Here is a 16,499-nt window from a genome sequence, read left to right as displayed (position 1 = left end):
GCTATATAAATACAGTACCATAGTAGATGGATAACTCCTTGAACATTGTATTGTTTTCTCTGCTGCTGTGGAATATTCTACTTTTTGTAATGACATCTTATTACAGGTACCAGTTAGGATGATATGATATGCATCTGGCAATGATTGGCGAAAATTTCAAATAAATTTGAGTCCTAAGTTTCACTGATTTTGAATTTCTTTAAATATGACTGCTTTTGTTTTACAGGCGCTCCTAGCCAAGGGGCAGCAGCAAACAATGTTCCAGTGCCACAAGTAATGAACTCTAATAATTCTCAGGTAAGAAGTCACGGGATCTATAATATAATTGTAAATATACATCAATGTTTAACAAAGGCTGACATGTTAGAGAGCAAGTCTGTTAAATGTTAAACTGAAATGTGACTGCTTTATGCCCAATGTTTCGCAGGGTGATGGCGGCCTACACTGCATTAATGGAGGCAGAAACAGTTGTCCAGATTCACAATCCATGCATGGAATAGATAAAGGTTATTGCACTTAATATAAAATGCCCATCTGCGTGCAAGTATATATTTAATTGAATAAAAGTTATATAACTTGCCATAATATTTGCAAATGTACATATTAAAACACGCAACGTGAGTTCAGTCTTGGTATAAAATTGTAGGTACATTTTAGTCATAATTAGAAGTTCGTGACTAGGATTTTGTTTTCATACTTTGGGGTACAGACCAGGACAGGCCTGACCATGAAGCTGCTTATTATGATGGGCCTCCTGTCAACAGTGCAAGTCCACTCTTTGCTCTGGCACAAGGAACCCAGCTGGTAAGCTCTGCCATCGACCTCACACAATACCTGGCTTGCATCGTCTGTTAATACCAGCAAAGGCGTGAAGCTTACACAACCCAATGTTATTCCGTTTCTTCGATATTGCTTGAAAAAGTAGTTTAGAGTGACATCTAGTGGCAAAATTCAATATATAATGTGAAGCCTTTTGTATCCCTGCATCGGTTCAAAGAAGGTGTGGAATGTCGCAATGTAATTCGGTGCTGGTGCATCGTTTGCTTGGGCATTTATGCGTCTTTGTCTATGTTTGTGTGTGTGCCTTTTCATCTACGCATCATCAGGAAAGTCCTATTGGTGTAGGAGAGAAGAAGAAGAAAAACATCATGGAGGGCAGGAAAAAGAGGCATGCGTCAGTTAGACAGCAAGAAGAGAAACAGAGCAAGGATAGACAGTGTAACCTCATTAATCGAAAGGAAAAGTGAGTAAGAGAAAAGAAACATGCAGTGCAATAGAGGCAGTAGAAAAAGTAGAGTTGAAGAAGTTACATGAAACAACAACTATATAGTGCATAAAAATGCATAAAACACGAAAGGATGATTAGTAAGGATGATCAGGGGTTAGTAAAGATGAGCTAATTTTAAATGCACATCGCAGGAATGTAAATGTACAATAATACCTGCCAAATTATGAAATAAAACAGTTACATGTAGTGATAACGTTTTTCTCTTATGTTGCACTTATTTACAATTAATATAGAAATTACGTTTTATATTATGAACAAGTAGTACAATGTATTGAAATGGACACAGTGCACAATATCACCCGTTATTTACATGCTTTACTTAATATCGTCATAAATAAACTACCAGGTTGAATATATTTTTCTCGTTTCCTCTGAAAGGTAATGTCAATAATGCACATTGGTAGTTACAATAGATATATGATGATGCTGATGGAGTGGTTGTGCTCTGCTGGAACAGAAAGAGGGAGCAGGATATTCAGAAAGGCTTAAAAAATCTGTTGCGAAAGCTGCCTGCAAATGTCAAGGGTTACCGGAGCTCCAAACACACCCAGGTGGGTACTCAGAATACCACCCCCATTCAGTGGGGGTAACTTTGCTGATTAATTGCACGTGTGGCTTTGCTCTGGCACTTTGCTCACAGTGCATTGCACTGCGGGGATCGCAGGTGTTGGCAGGGGCAGTTGACATTGAAAGTACTTAAGACTTTGTGAAAAAATGTTTTAACATCGTGGTTATAGCAATGTTTTTTTGTGGAGTGGCATGGATTTGTAGGCGTATAGTATTTTGATATTGTTATTTTGAATTATAGATCAATACAATATAGTGTCTAGATGCAACCATATTTCTATATGATGTACAGAAACAGTAAGCCACAATAATATATTATGTAAAATACGTATTATGTAAAACGTATTTTTTCCGTCTATATAGAACGTGATTTTCTCAAGCTAGAATTGCTCTGAAACTGTCCTTAATCATTATTTATGTTTGCACACACATTTGGTGCTGTGGTAGAATGCAATTATGAGCAGCACCTGTGATCACCTCAATGATCTGAAGAGGGACATGCAGATGAACAGTCATGCTGAACCAGATCACCAGAAAGGTACTGCCTCAGTGTGAAATGCAAGCTGGCAAAGAAGAGCTGTAATCCATTCTTACACTGATCTCCCCAATTAAATGTTATAATGCAAGGTTGCTCGTAGTAAACGTTGTACGAGCAGCCTGTTTCCCTATGGTGTTGCATATGTACATGGTTTAAGTGTAGAGCATTATGGGTGAGTGGTGTAAAACTGTTATTGCACTGCAAAATTACTTTTTTTCAAATGATGTAGCTTTCTTTTCTTTACAAACTGTCCTTATTTTTGAACACTGTTTTACTGTCAAAGGCTCAAATACTGAAAAAGTCGAGGCAGAGGGGGCCCACTATGAGCTGCCACTTGGCTCGACAGAGGAAGGCAACAACCAAGACCTCAGCAGCGACACAAAATTGTCTAAGAAGAGATACCTTCATTTCAAAATGAAATACCAGCAACACCTGGAGAATATATATCCAAACATTGGCACCGAGCAAACCAAGAGACTGGTGAATGCCAAGTGGGATTCAATGCGCCTGGACGAGAAGCAGCTCTACATGTAAGTGCGCACGCCTCAAAGAAAATCTGTCGGCACACTTCAACGTAAAGTAACAGATGTCGCAGGGTGCAGTAATATGTATGTTCAGTTAACAATTTGTTAAAGGCAGTTTTGGTTACACAAAGTTCTCAAACGAATTTTGATTTGTATTTTTTATTGCGTCAGTTTGTATTTTGCTGTAGGTTCTCGGTGTGCCCTTGGTTTAATTACGTGCACTTGTGTGATTTCAGCAACGGGTGTCATCACCGTGAGCTGACAGAGCAGGACAATGATGACTCATCTTTGAAGTACAGCACTCGGCCTTTATTTCCAAAAAGTACCGACGGCATGGCTGGTATGACCTTTGCCCAATGGCAGATTTAAACAATGGGAGAGTTTAAAAAAACGGCAAGGGAAGGCCATTCCACAATTTAGGCACAGCAAAGGAAGAGTGTTGTCTTCTCACCATGCATTGATAAAAATATTACCTGAGATGAGTGGAATACAGTGTTTTCTACCACAGAGAGAGTGTGCAAGATCACTTATTGTGAAGGTATCGTAAGTGGGAATGGAAATCGTTCTTTTTCCAGTGTGTAAACAGATGGGTGGAAATTGCTTTTTTTGTGGTGACTACATTTGCATTGTGCTGTTTTCCTGGTGTCTTTTAAGAAACGGGCTCAAACCGTCTGAGGGACTGGCAGTACTTGCAAACGCTGAAAGAGCAGACGGAGAAGCGGCAGACGCCGCAATGGATCATGGGGTTTGGTTTTTTGGTTTATATGTTTGGTCTTTTATGTATACGTCTGTTGTTTACATGAAACTTTTAATATCGTGAAAAGACTACATTAAACACATGATTTGGTGATATTGCATTGACAGTGGTGCACAAGTAGAAATAACAAAACATTTAACACATTCGTCAGCGCTGCCTTGAAAGAAAAAATATATATAGTAGGCAACATTTTGGGCAATGGTCCTTCTTTATCATGCATAATGACCATTTCCCAAAACGTCAACTATAAAATATTTTTAGATTTAAGGCCACAGTGTTATTGATGAATGTGGTGAGTTTTTTTTACAAACGATACATTCGTTAAGCAATTAATCTTTTTCTTATGTTCACAATGCATGCATTTAATTTGTGTAACAAATAGTTACATATATAGGTAATAGATTTGTGTGACTTATATAATCACCGAATGAGCTACGTTCACATTTTAAAGTTATTCTTCAATACCGGGACCATGAATCTCAGCAGTTCATAAAATTGCAATGATGGTCACATGTTACATGACTACCTTTTAATAGAGAAACTGCAAATCACGCGACAGTTTGTTCAGCTGTGTTGGTGCCTCATGATGTACTGCTGCATAAATAATGACGACTCGACCTGCATGTATACGGTCATTGACATGCCTCTATTTAAAGCTTATTATATTTTCACTGCTGTCCATTGACGTCTGTAGGGCCGTGAAGACGTGGCGTAATAGGAAGAGGTGGAGGAGAAAAAAATGCAGGTCAGGCCTTAAACAAGAAGGCAGCATCAGCGTACGCAACTGGGTGCAATGTGACAGGTGTAACAAGTGGAGGAAGCTTCCGCTCGGCACAAGTTTGGATACCCTCCCAGAGCAGTGGTGAATTTAACACTCTCCCTCTGCTCACCATTTTATGTGGTATTGCATGCACTTGGAAGGAGAGATTGCAAAGTGTTCATGACATGTAATTGGTTCCATATGGTATACAGTATGTCCTCGTTTAATGAAAAGTGGAATGTTAAGCAAAAACATTTCCCCATAAATAACACTAACACAATTTGTGTCCTGGTAGTAAGTGTTATTTCATAATTGCTTAGGCCTAAAAAGTAAAGAAAATAGCTATTATTCCCCACAAACTTTGCTTTTGTGACCAGAACAGTGATATTTTGAAATTTACCTATTTTCAATGAGAAACGGGCGACATTGTGTCTTTTCGTTGACATAAAGTCATAAAAAAAACATGAATCAAAATTACATGTATTTATACTAAAGTAATTAAAAAATACTACAAAAGATTTAGAAGTGAGTTTTTCGAAATTTACGATTATATTGTAAATTACTTCACGAATCAGCCCCCAAATGTCTCCCATCATGTTCCCGTTATACTGTCCTTGGTAGTGGCGTTCAAAATCAAGTATATCCTGGTGGAAGCGCTCGCCTTGCTCCTCCGAGTACGCTCCCATGTTCTCCTTGAATTAATCAAAATGAGCATCAGGGATATGGACTTTGAGGGACATCCTACAGCCCATTGTGCTGTAGTTTTTCACCAGTCTCAACGAGCTCCACATGCCCAGGAAGCCATGAACCACTGCGACAAAGCTGTTCCAAGCCGCTTTCTCCTTAATAGTGAGCTTCTTGGGGAATTCATTGCACTCCAGGATCTTCTTTATCTGTGGTCCAACGAAGACACCGGCTTTGACCTTTGCCTCAGACAGCTAAGGGAAGAAGTCTTGAAGGTACTTGAAGGCTGCCGACTCCTTATCTACAGCTCTGAAAAATTGTTTCATAAGGCCAAATTTGATGTGCAGTGGTGGCATCAGCACCTTCCGAGGGTCCACCAGTGGCTCCCACTTGACGTTGTTCCTCCCCACAGAGAACTCGGTCAGCTCTGGCCAGTCCCGTCTGTGGTAGTGCTCCTTGGTGTCCCTGCTGTCCCAATGGCAAAGATAGCAGGGAAACTTGGTAAAACTACCTTGGAGACCCATCAGGAATGCCACCATTTTGAAGTCTCCTATGACCTCCCAGCCGTACTGATCATACTTCAAGGCATCCAGCAAGGTCTTGATGCTGTTGTAATCCTCTTGGAGGTGCACCGAGTGAGCCAGGGGAAGAGACAGCTACTTGTTACCATTATGGAGCAGCACGGCTTTGAGGCTCTTGGATGAGCTGTCAATGAAGAGGCGCCACTCATTCTGGTTACAGGTGATTCCGATTGCCTCGAAGAGACTTGTCACATTGTGGCAGAAGCAGAGCCCATCTTAACAGGTGAAGAAGCTGCAAAAAGGTTGGTGACGCTTCCTCTGATCTGCGACTTGCACACTTTTATCCAACAAGTTCCACTGCTTGAGCCGAGATGCCAAAAGCTCGGCATTGGACTTGGTGAGACCAAGATCTATGATCAAGTCATTGAGGTCTTTTTGGTTGGAGTAGTATGGGTTTCTCTCCTCAGCTCCACCTCTGAAATTGTCATCTGGATCTACAACGTCTTCCTCGCTCTCTGACTTGCTGCTCTGTTCTAAAGACGGCTGCTCTCTTTCCGGAGGAGTGGGTACGGGGATCTCATGGCAGTGTGGCATGGGGCGATGGATGAAGGAAGGTCCGGATACGTTATAGCAGGTTCATTCTTGCCAGTCCGACTTTTGGAAGGGTCCACCATGCAGAAGTAGCAGTTGCTTGAGTGGTCAGTGGGTTCCCGCCAAATTCTTGGGATAGCGAACTTCATGGCTGTCTTTTCCCCTCTGTACCATCCAACAAATTTTTTTTTATTTCACCCATGACTAATATGTAAGGAATTCTTGCAACATTTTTCATGTATGATAGATTTTTTCAATAGCATTGACATTTTTTAATTATTTTAAATAAGAACTTTTACAATATTAACATTTCTAACAAATTTTATGAAATAAAATTCCGAGCAACAATTGTCCATCTTACCTTCCAGAGTTTTTTTGCATTGCTCGCAGGTGAAATGAGGTGCCCAGGGTTCGTCTTGATCCCTGACAGGCATGCCGAAATATGCCTTGTAGGCCCACCCATCTTTGCAAATGCTTTCACAGAGTAACTTTTTCGCTCTTGTCTTGATAAATTGGCCGCAGACATAGCAAAATGCGTCTGCCGGATGCTTGCAGCCTCTTGATGCCATCTCAGAAAAATGCAGATATGTATCCACTTAGGCAGCTGGAACTAAACTGAACTGGTAGGCCTAAGGCTGCTGTATTTATACTATTAATATTACTGGAAAGTTCTAGAATGTTCTAGAAGTTACTCCAAGTTTACGCAGCACTGAATCTATCTGGAATGTTCTGGAAAATAGGTAAATTTCTAAATATCACTGTCCTGGTTACAAAAGCAAAGTGTGTGGGGAATAATAGCCATTTTCTGTAATTTTGAGGCATAAGCAATGAGGAAATAACACTACCCAGGAACAAAAAAATTGGTACACAGTGTAATTTAACTATAAAGTTTGCCGAGATAGGATGTAGGCACATTCAGTAAGATTGTGGGACAAATAACTGAGGGTACACCGCCGCGTTACTGTATCATTCCGCATACTGTATACCGCTCAGCCGCGCAGCTCAAAAAAGTATTTCTTCGTCGACCGCTCAGAAACCGCTTTAAAACGGGCGCGTTCCACGTTGTGCGAAAGGCGTTCTCTCATGGAAGAACCGCGTTATAGGGAAAATACGTTGTGTGAACACGCATTAAGCGAGGACTTAACCGTATAACTTTCAGCGTAAAGACCTGCGATATCATATACAACTTGCAGCGCTTTTGGACTCTGCGAATAACTGTAGGCCGATCTCTACCTTAAAAATAAAATCTAATTTAATCACACATCTCGTATGATAAATGAAGGTTGTTTTTAAACGATTTAACCTTTTGTTTAAAGGTTTTGCGAGATGAACCCTCACCCGCTGAACATGGGATGCGCCGTGCCAGAGCAGCCAATGGGAGAAGATGGTGTGGCGCCCGAAAACAGAGAGGATGAATAATCTCTGAGGTCCTCTGTGCAGTGCAAGTTTTAAGGTGACAGCACCAGTGGCGTGGGGGCCAAGAGTAGCCAGGGGGAGGGGGGAACAGCGCAGCGGTAAGGGGATTTGTGTCAGGCCCAAACCATCTTTCGTTTTAACACGTAGGCTTTCGCGACCAATATTATTCATAATAAAGGTTTTTGGGTTAGATCGCGTTTATTTATAAATGTGTCGTAACCCTCCACCACCCGACACGGCCAATCAGCAAAAAAAGTGTCACGTTGACAAAAGACAAATAATTCACTACTTCAGCCCACCGGTGTGTTGAAGAGTTAATCCACATTTACAGTTTGAGTACGACGTTTCGCTGGTAAATACTTCCAGCATCATCGGGCAATTCGCCAGAATGGTAAAGCCCTCGCTTGCTCCCGGTTTTATATAGAGCAGCACGGTGACGTCATCACTTAACTCATCAGGTGCAGTGATTAGAGGCGGAGGGGGGGGTAATGTAATTATATAATCGATTAGTAATCAGTCATTGGTTATGATTAGTAATGAGTTGTAGATTAGTAATTCTTTAAATCAAAATGTAATGTGTATTATTTAATAATACGCTTCCAGGCCGCACTAAGCCGGTAGCTGTCAGAGCGATTAAAGTTATTCTTGTTCCTCTCAATTTCAATGGATTCTCTAATTAGTCTTTGCCAGTAATAATTAGTTTTACACACCACTGCAACATTGTCAAAATCAATTGAGTGTCCTTGTTGACAAGCATGTTCTGCCACTGCCGACAGTTGTGTTTGAGATAATTTAATATTTCTCTGATGTTCTTTTAGTCTTACGCTGATGTTACGTCCCGTCTGCCCAATGTAGCAGCTGCCACATGAACAATTAATCCGATATACACCTTCTGTTGATAGTTTAGGTAATGCGTCTTTAGTGCAAGATACTAGTTTTTGAATTTTGTGTACTGTACCAAATCTTACTGTAATGTTTTGCTGTTGCAAAACGCGGGCTAATTTGTCAGTTACTCCTGAGATTTATGGAATTTTTATTGTTTTAACAATCTGGTCGCTATATCGGATTAATTGTTCATGTGGCAGCTGCTACATTGGGCAGACGGGACGTAACATCAGCGTAAGACTAAAAGAACATCAGAGAAATATTAAATTATCTCAAACACAACTGTCGGCAGTGGCAGAACATGCTTGTCAACAAGGACACTCAATTGATTTTGACAATGTTGCAGTGGTGTGTAAAACTAATTATTACTGGCAAAGACTAATTAGAGAATCCATTGAAATTGAGAGGAACAAGAATAACTTTAATCGCTCTGACAGCTACCGGCTTAGTGCGGCCTGGAAGCGTATTATTAAATAATACACATTACATTTTGATTTAAAGAATTACTAATCTACAACTCATTACTAATCATAACCAATGACTGATTACTAATCGATTATATAATTACATTACCCCCCCTCCGCCTCTAATCACTGCACCTGATGAGTTAAGTGATGACGTCACCGTGCTGCTCTATATAAAACCGGGAGCAAGCGAGGGCTTTACCATTCTGGCGAATTGCCCGATGATGCTGGAAGTATTTACCAGCGAAACGTCGTACTCAAACTGTAAATGTGGATTAACTCTTCAACACACCGGTGGGCTGAAGTAGTGAATTATTTGTCTTTTGTCAACGTGACACTTTTTTTGCTGATTGGCCGTGTCGGGTGGTGGAGGGTTACGACACATTTATAAATAAACGCGATCTAACCCAAAAACCTTTATTATGAACATCTTTCGTTTTAATGACATAAAGAGCTGTGTGGAATGTGGCCAAATTTTGCTTTCGAAAATAGTAATTTACGAGTAATTTAACATCAGGTCAATATTTAGCAATTTGAAAAGCCCAGCATGTGTGATTTTGGTTGCTTTCGATAACGTTCGTTTATTGTAAATTTTAATGCATATTTAATCAATGTCCCAGTGTTGAGTTCTCCATTTAATAAGGCGTTATAATATATGGTGTCGATAAAAGTGTATTGTATAATTAGGCAGTTTGAACTGCGTGTTTGAAATGTTAGCAACGCATTTCTAATATACTTGCGCTTAAGTGATCTTAAATAGCACAAAATAGAAACATTTGAAACAGTCACATCTGAGATGTTGATGAGCACTCGGGGCTCAAATCTTAATGCTGGTGCTGCTGTCGTGGTGGACACGTAAGTTGGAAGGATGAGACTTGTACAGTAACATCTTCACAGTACCAAGTAGATTTAAAGCTTTCGTGACTGCAATGATTCATCTTCTTTGGTTCTTTCGGTAAAGTCATGTAGAATGAGAATAAAATAATAAATTGATAAAATAAAATAACACAATAATATTCTCACAACGTTTCGGCCACAACACAAGCGGCCTTCATCAGGTGAAGGGACGAGACTGTCTGGTAGGACCACTCCAGCGCTGTCCTACCAGACAGTCTCGTCCCTTCACCTGATGAAGGCCGCTTGTGTTGTGGCTGAAACGTCGTGAGAATATTATTGTGTTATTTTATTTTATCAATTTATTATTTTATTCTCATTCTACGTGACTTTACCGAAAGAACCAAAGAAGAAGTACCAAGTAGTACAGAGAGTTCTAGATTTGAAGCTTTCGTGATTGCAAGGTTTCATACTCTTTGTTTTTTTCGGTAAAGTCACGTAGGTAAATAATAAAATTAAAATAAATAAAAAAACTAACTTAAATCACGACGTTTCGGAGGCAACACAAGCTTCCTTCATCAGGTGTAAAAAAGGGCACAGCAAAATAACTGTAGGAAGCTTGTGTTGCCTCCGAAACGTGATTTAATTTAGTTTTCATTTATTTTTTACCTACTTGACTTTACCGAAAAAAACAAAGTAGTACAGAGAGATTTATTGGTCTAGTTCAAATTGCTGTCCATTTATTATTCTTAATGTGTGATTCCGTTTCTGGACACCCTTTATACTATATACAGTTGTAAACAGCATCCATGTTTGCTTTGATGTGCAGTACGCTACATATGTCAATATTTGCATTGAAAAAAAATTCTGATTACCTTTAAACGTTTCAATGTTACCAGATAACTATTAACCCAAAAATGTTGACTTTAAACTTTCGTCACTGCAGGAATTCATATTCTTCGGTTCTTTCAGGAAAGTCGCGTAGATATAAAAATTATAATAAAAAATAAAGTGAATAAAAATTAACAAAACACTAATGTAGACTGTAGCCTGGTTCTTAATCGGAGTGAGTGTACAGGGAATCTATAATGTGGACTGTAGCCTGGTTAAGTTTAATGAGTGTACTGGCAGTCTATAATGCAGACTGTAGCAATGGTTATTAAGCTGGGTAAGTGTACTGGCAGTCTATAATGTAGACTGTAGCCTGGTTCTTAACCTCGGTGAGTGTACTGGTAGTCTATTATGTAGACTGTAGCCTGGGTCTTAACCTTAGTTTACTGGCAGTCTATAATGTAGACTGTAGCCTGGTTCTTAACCTTAGTGAGTGTACTGCCAGTCTATAATGTAGACTTATTCTGTTCTCTCAGTAATAAAAATAAGAAAACTAAAATTAAAAACAAACCACGACGTTTCTATCGCAACACAAGCGGTCGTCATCAGGAAAAGGGAGGTTAGCCTCTAAAGGCAAACTGTTTATCAAGGTTTAGAGATGGGCGTAGCCTAAGTGTGTCAACAGCATGGGCGGGGCAGCTAATGTTAATGTAGGAGAAAACCCCGACACAGGCAGTAGGTCTACACCGATCAGTATTGCACGTCGCTCCACACACCCACACTGCTGACGGAGGTTGAAGTCTGTATATATGGACATCCATATATAGAGGCTAACACCCCCTTTTCCTGATGTTGCGATTGAAACGTGGTTTTTGTTTTTAATTTTATTTTTTATTACTGAAAGCACCAGAATAAGTCTACATTATAGACTGCCAGTGTGCTCACTCAGGTTAAGAACCATGCTACAGTCTACATGAGTGTTTTTTTTAATTATTCTTATTCACTTTTAATTATTATTTTTTCTATCTACGTGACTTTACCGAAAGAACCAAAGAATATGCTAACCAAAAAAATCTGCTTTTTGCAATTCACGTTTACAGTTGAAAATATAGTAATTTACAAACCTCGTTATAAGTGTTTATTTTATGGTTAAGAGTTGCGTTCATGTTGTTACATTTCAGATCACTTCAGATCATTTGCATTTGTAAGGATTTTTTCCAAAACATCTGCTGACCAAACGTACCATTTATGTTTCCTGAAATTGTCAAGCCATGCTTTACTGGTGAAAGTGGGTGTACTATTATTAGAGCACAAATAGGCAGTTTATGTACCACTTTATTTGCTGAATAAAACAAGCATATTCCTTCAAGGTCGTATGTTTCTATTTTATTCAAAATAATCACAACCATGTAAACTCAATATATTACACAATGTATTGAGTTGACATTGCAGCTGTCGGTATTGACAAATGGCACTTGATCACATAGATGCAAACGAGGGTCCTGAGAGCAACAATTGGGCCCTATATTCTGATTATCAACTGGATTGTATCACCGTTTAAAGGGAGTCCATACAATTAAGGAAAACCATACTCCCATTCAACACGCAGGGCAGGGCACCAACACTTGTTGACGTCAACCTTTTCTTCCCGCAGACCCTCCCGCGCCTTTGTCCCACACCTCTTTATATATATACCCTCTCGCCTCCTTTCCCGGCCAATGTCTTTTATTTTAGGGTTTTTCACCCAATCCCCTTTCCCCCCTTTTCGCACCTTTCTTGCCAGCGCCCTTAACTCTTTTCCTGAGCGTGGTCCCTTTATCTTTTGCGTGACCCGTACATTGAATCCTGGCTGTATCCCACCCCCCCCCCCGCACGACCTCTGCACTGTGATGTGCATAAATCAACATGCGTTGCTTTCATTCCCTTTACAAAGCTACGCCAGTAGAGGCCACACTGCTCATCCCTTGCGACTTTTGGCTTGGTCACTGACGCACACGCTTAGCCATTGTGAGCTTAATGCTCCTACAAGGCGACAAACGACGTGGAATTTTGGGTTGCATTTTTATTTAATGAAACGTATCTTAAGTCAACGGAGTGTCAGGTCTCATCTAGAGTGGCACAGACACAATGAGCGCGCACTGTGCTAGTCCTTGTGTTGTGATCCATGTTTACTTTTGGGTAAGGCCACATTATGCACATACCATTTTCATCCATTTTACCCCACCCCCCCGCTTCCAACCTCATGGTTATTGTGCTATTGGACTTATATCACTCGAAAAAATAATTTAACTTATAACATGCAGAACAGTTCATCACCCCATGTGGTCTGTGCAAACGGAAATTGCTACGGAGAGAAATGTTTGTTGCATTACAGTCAAACTGAGATAGGAATTTTGCCAAATAAATTGAAAAACCAAATCTAATGGGGTTTTTTTGTATATGCATTCGTCAGTGGCCGGGCTGAGATTCTCGGAGACACCGGTGTAACAACAGGCGCCCGCCTGGATTTGAACGCAGGATCTCAGCGGTGCCAACTTAACGCCGGTGCTGTGCCATTTTTAAAGAATATTACACCCAACATGTTCTTGCTAATTTAGCAGGTAATGCTGCAGTGTGTCAAGGTGGACTAGAATTTTCTGTGAAGTTAAGTTGAAACTCAAAAACGGATATGTACAAGAATATATTTAACCTAAAATGTTCTTAATAGAAAATTTAAGTTATTGCAATAAGCCACACATTAACATGACTTGTTGATATTTAAATGAATGAATGAATGCACATGAGATTCTTGATCAGACTGCCTTTACAAATGGAATATAATCATGAGCGTTGTTGTAGAGAATGACAATGAATGCTTTCCTTGCATCGAACTAGGACTCATATCTTTAATAAATGACCCTTGCTTATAACATATGGCAGTTAACCAGCATTGATTCAAGCGGCCTGACTGCTGATGTCGAAACCAGTCCAGAGTTTGCTTTACGGAATCATCGCTGCTGAAGTTATGCGCTCCAAAAGGCCGTACAGCTGATGGATTGTTCAGAAAATACTTTTCTTTTTTTATCTGGACAGGCGACGTATTGTCTCTCTTGATATTTACAAACTGAGTTGTGTTGCCGAAGTTATGAAAACAACTCCAGTCGCTTGAATTGCACACACTTTTTAAAAGGATAGGAATGGATATACTTCACAACAATGAATACCCAATTACGATGGATGGAATGGAATCTGCTGCAGTAATTCAATAAAGAGACAGCTAATGAGTATCTTTTATGTACAATTTTATTTTCAGTAATTTAATCACACTGTAGCACCACCAAAGGCTGCATTTATAATTTGACAGCTTTTTGTGGCAAAATGAAGATAGTAACCTTGCATTCTTGGACATTATCTGGAGATTGATATAAAGATGTTGGCATCGTTTGCAATAATTATTTTTTTATGTTTTGGCAGCTGTTATTACGGATTTCATGTTGTGGTTTAAAAAAAACTTTGATGGACCCTGTAGGCGTTAGATATGAAGCAGTTTTGGAATACTTGATGTAGTTCTTGTTTTACATTGGCATACTGGCTTTTGTGTTGGCCTGCCACATTCATCCCTGTGGTCGTAATTATACAGTGGCCAATCAGTTGCTCTTGATCGTGTCTTTTTTTGTAAAGCAGCTTTTATATTCTTGGTTCTTTAGGCAAAGTCACGTAGAAGGGAAACAATAAAATATAAAACAATAAAATTCTCACGACGTTTTGACTGCAACACAAGCAATCATCAGGTGTGAAAACCACAAGAAAATTTGAAAAAAGTGGCAGTTATTTTTAACGTTAGCACCACGGAGAGAGATTTGACAGTTTGTTCAGATGAACCAAGAATATGAATCCCTGCAGTCACGAAAGCTTTAAATCAAAATTTAAAGCAGCTTTTGTCAGGAAAATGTCACTTGTTGGCAGCTCATGGATGTCAAGTGCAGCAAGGAAGCAGCAGTGGCATTATAATTGTAAGTGATACCATAGTTCCCTTAAATTGCCAGCATTTCCTTTCACTCAAAACAGTGACAGCTTTCGAAAATGCAGCACATTGTTATATGTTACACAACAACATTGATGTGACAATCATAACATAGTTTCAACAACGCATAGTTTGGCAATCAGATTAATGAATGGTTCCCCAGTACTATGGCCACGGACTCGTAACTGGTCAGCACCATACACAAATCCAATTACGCACTTCTTTGGAGCTCCGTCGTGACATTTAACACCAACATCATTCCGGATGCTCCTTCTGTGAGACCGTTATTTTAGTATTTCAAAAGGCAATATGCTGCGCTAGACGTTTGAACAGCATGATTCACTGGGTGATGCAAACTTTGCACCAATAAAACAAAATCGAGGGCAATGATCATAATTGGGCACATCTGTGAAAAGGTCCAGATTTGTGAACATCTGTAGAAAACAATACTGCACTGGGAATGGGCGGTTATTTGGTTATTGCAGATAAGTGGGAGTTGGATATTCAACGTACAGTACTGTAATTGTCTCAACCAAAAAAAGTATGGCTCAGGTTGAAAATCAAATGTATCTTGCAATTGCAGATCAGTTTATATTTCCACATGTATGCCTCTTTTTCTGTGCAATTTTGGAGCGAGCTCCACTTGTAACACGAATATGTATGACTCCACTGCTGTATGAGGGTCTCTCATGCTGTGCGGGTCATGGGGGTTGTTTGATGATACTTCACGACGTTGCCCATGGTGTGTCGGTGAATGCAGCGAGCATTGTAAGCATAGACGTCGTGGCGTGAACTACAGTACAATAGTGGATTTTTCTGCTCTATTCTCTGCGATCCACCACGTAGCGCTGCAGCTTATAACACGTGTTATGCACGGTGGTCACAAAATTAAAGCCCTATCCAACCTCAAGCCTGCTTAGCTTCAGAGATGTGACAAGATTTAGAGTATTCTGGGTACTTTAGTCACAGGCACTTCTGTGGTACTTTATGAATATGTAGTGACGTAAATGTTGTCACTATGGCGCTTAGCGACAGCTACTGTAACAAGAGTGGAACTGTGCGTCTTGAGCTTCTCTCTGGCACCAGAGTAGGTATGGCATGGAAGCGGGCCCTGGGGGCATGGTTCTGGTGACGGTCAGAGGGAGGGCAAGTGAGGACGTGACAGTCTGGGTGAACCCGAGAGGGCACGTGACCGGGATAAGGTAGCGAGGGGGCCCAAAGGGTGGCTTGAGGGACACGTGGTGTTCGGTCGAGAACCTTCTGGTGAGATCCAGAAGGGGGCGTGGCCGAAGGCAGAGCGAGGCCACGCTCGGGAGCATAAAAGGGAGGTCCCGAGAGCAATCGCGGCTGTCTGTTGAAATGGAACTGGTCGGTGCTACTTCTCTTCGATCCTCGGTCCTCAGTCTTCGATCTTAACGCTCAGCATCGTGGGTCAGACGGTGTGTTACTGTCTGACCCGGTTAAGTAGTTACCCCGTTGTGGTCTAGTTAACCAGTGTTAGCTTAGGTGGAAACCCTGTTGGGTTGTTGTAATATACGTGTTGCCTCCAAGTTCAAGTGTGTGCCTCCGTGGAACGCACTACAAATGCGTAGATGAGCAGGCATCATTTCAAAATGTACCATCAGCACTTATTCATTTTTACATCATCTGTGTTACTTGTGAAATATTTAGTAAAGGTTTTCAGACGCTTCCTGCAAGCCCCCCTTTGTTGTGCATTCACAATTGAATGCTGGTCTTGGTCAAATTAAATATGCGACACAACAAATCGTCTGCAATCACTGCGTCGATAGACGTGTCTCTGATGAAGGTACACTAAAGATCCAGCCATTGACAGAT

At 40.4% G+C, this 16,499-nt stretch overlaps 1 protein-coding gene across 1 annotated transcript in view; it reads left to right on the top strand.

Moving 5' to 3' along the window:
* LOC116940990 (uncharacterized) overlaps window positions 1-12,029 on the top strand; it is a 31,598-nt gene extending 19,569 nt beyond the window's left edge. The window contains exons 4-14 of the mRNA XM_032951495.2: window positions 227-297; window positions 428-506; window positions 710-804; window positions 1,107-1,243; window positions 1,746-1,839; window positions 2,303-2,393; window positions 2,677-2,923; window positions 3,154-3,257; window positions 3,572-3,662; window positions 4,369-4,536; window positions 7,547-12,029. Coding sequence (XP_032807386.1) covers window positions 227-297; window positions 428-506; window positions 710-804; window positions 1,107-1,243; window positions 1,746-1,839; window positions 2,303-2,393; window positions 2,677-2,923; window positions 3,154-3,257; window positions 3,572-3,662; window positions 4,369-4,536; window positions 7,547-7,649 — 1,280 coding nt within the window. The 3' untranslated portion in view covers window positions 7,650-12,029. The remainder of the gene's footprint in view (window positions 1-226; window positions 298-427; window positions 507-709; window positions 805-1,106; window positions 1,244-1,745; window positions 1,840-2,302; window positions 2,394-2,676; window positions 2,924-3,153; window positions 3,258-3,571; window positions 3,663-4,368; window positions 4,537-7,546) is intronic.
* The last annotated feature ends 4,470 nt before the right edge of the window (window positions 12,030-16,499 follow it).

The sequence above is a fragment of the Petromyzon marinus genome, chromosome 10 (assembly GCF_048934315.1).
Source record: "Petromyzon marinus isolate PM22_M1 ecotype Great Lakes invasive population chromosome 10, UKy_Petmar_22M1.pri1.0, whole genome shotgun sequence".
NCBI classification, from domain to species: domain Eukaryota; kingdom Metazoa; phylum Chordata; class Hyperoartia; order Petromyzontiformes; family Petromyzontidae; genus Petromyzon; species Petromyzon marinus.
This window is presented reverse-complemented; position numbering and strand designations above follow the sequence as displayed.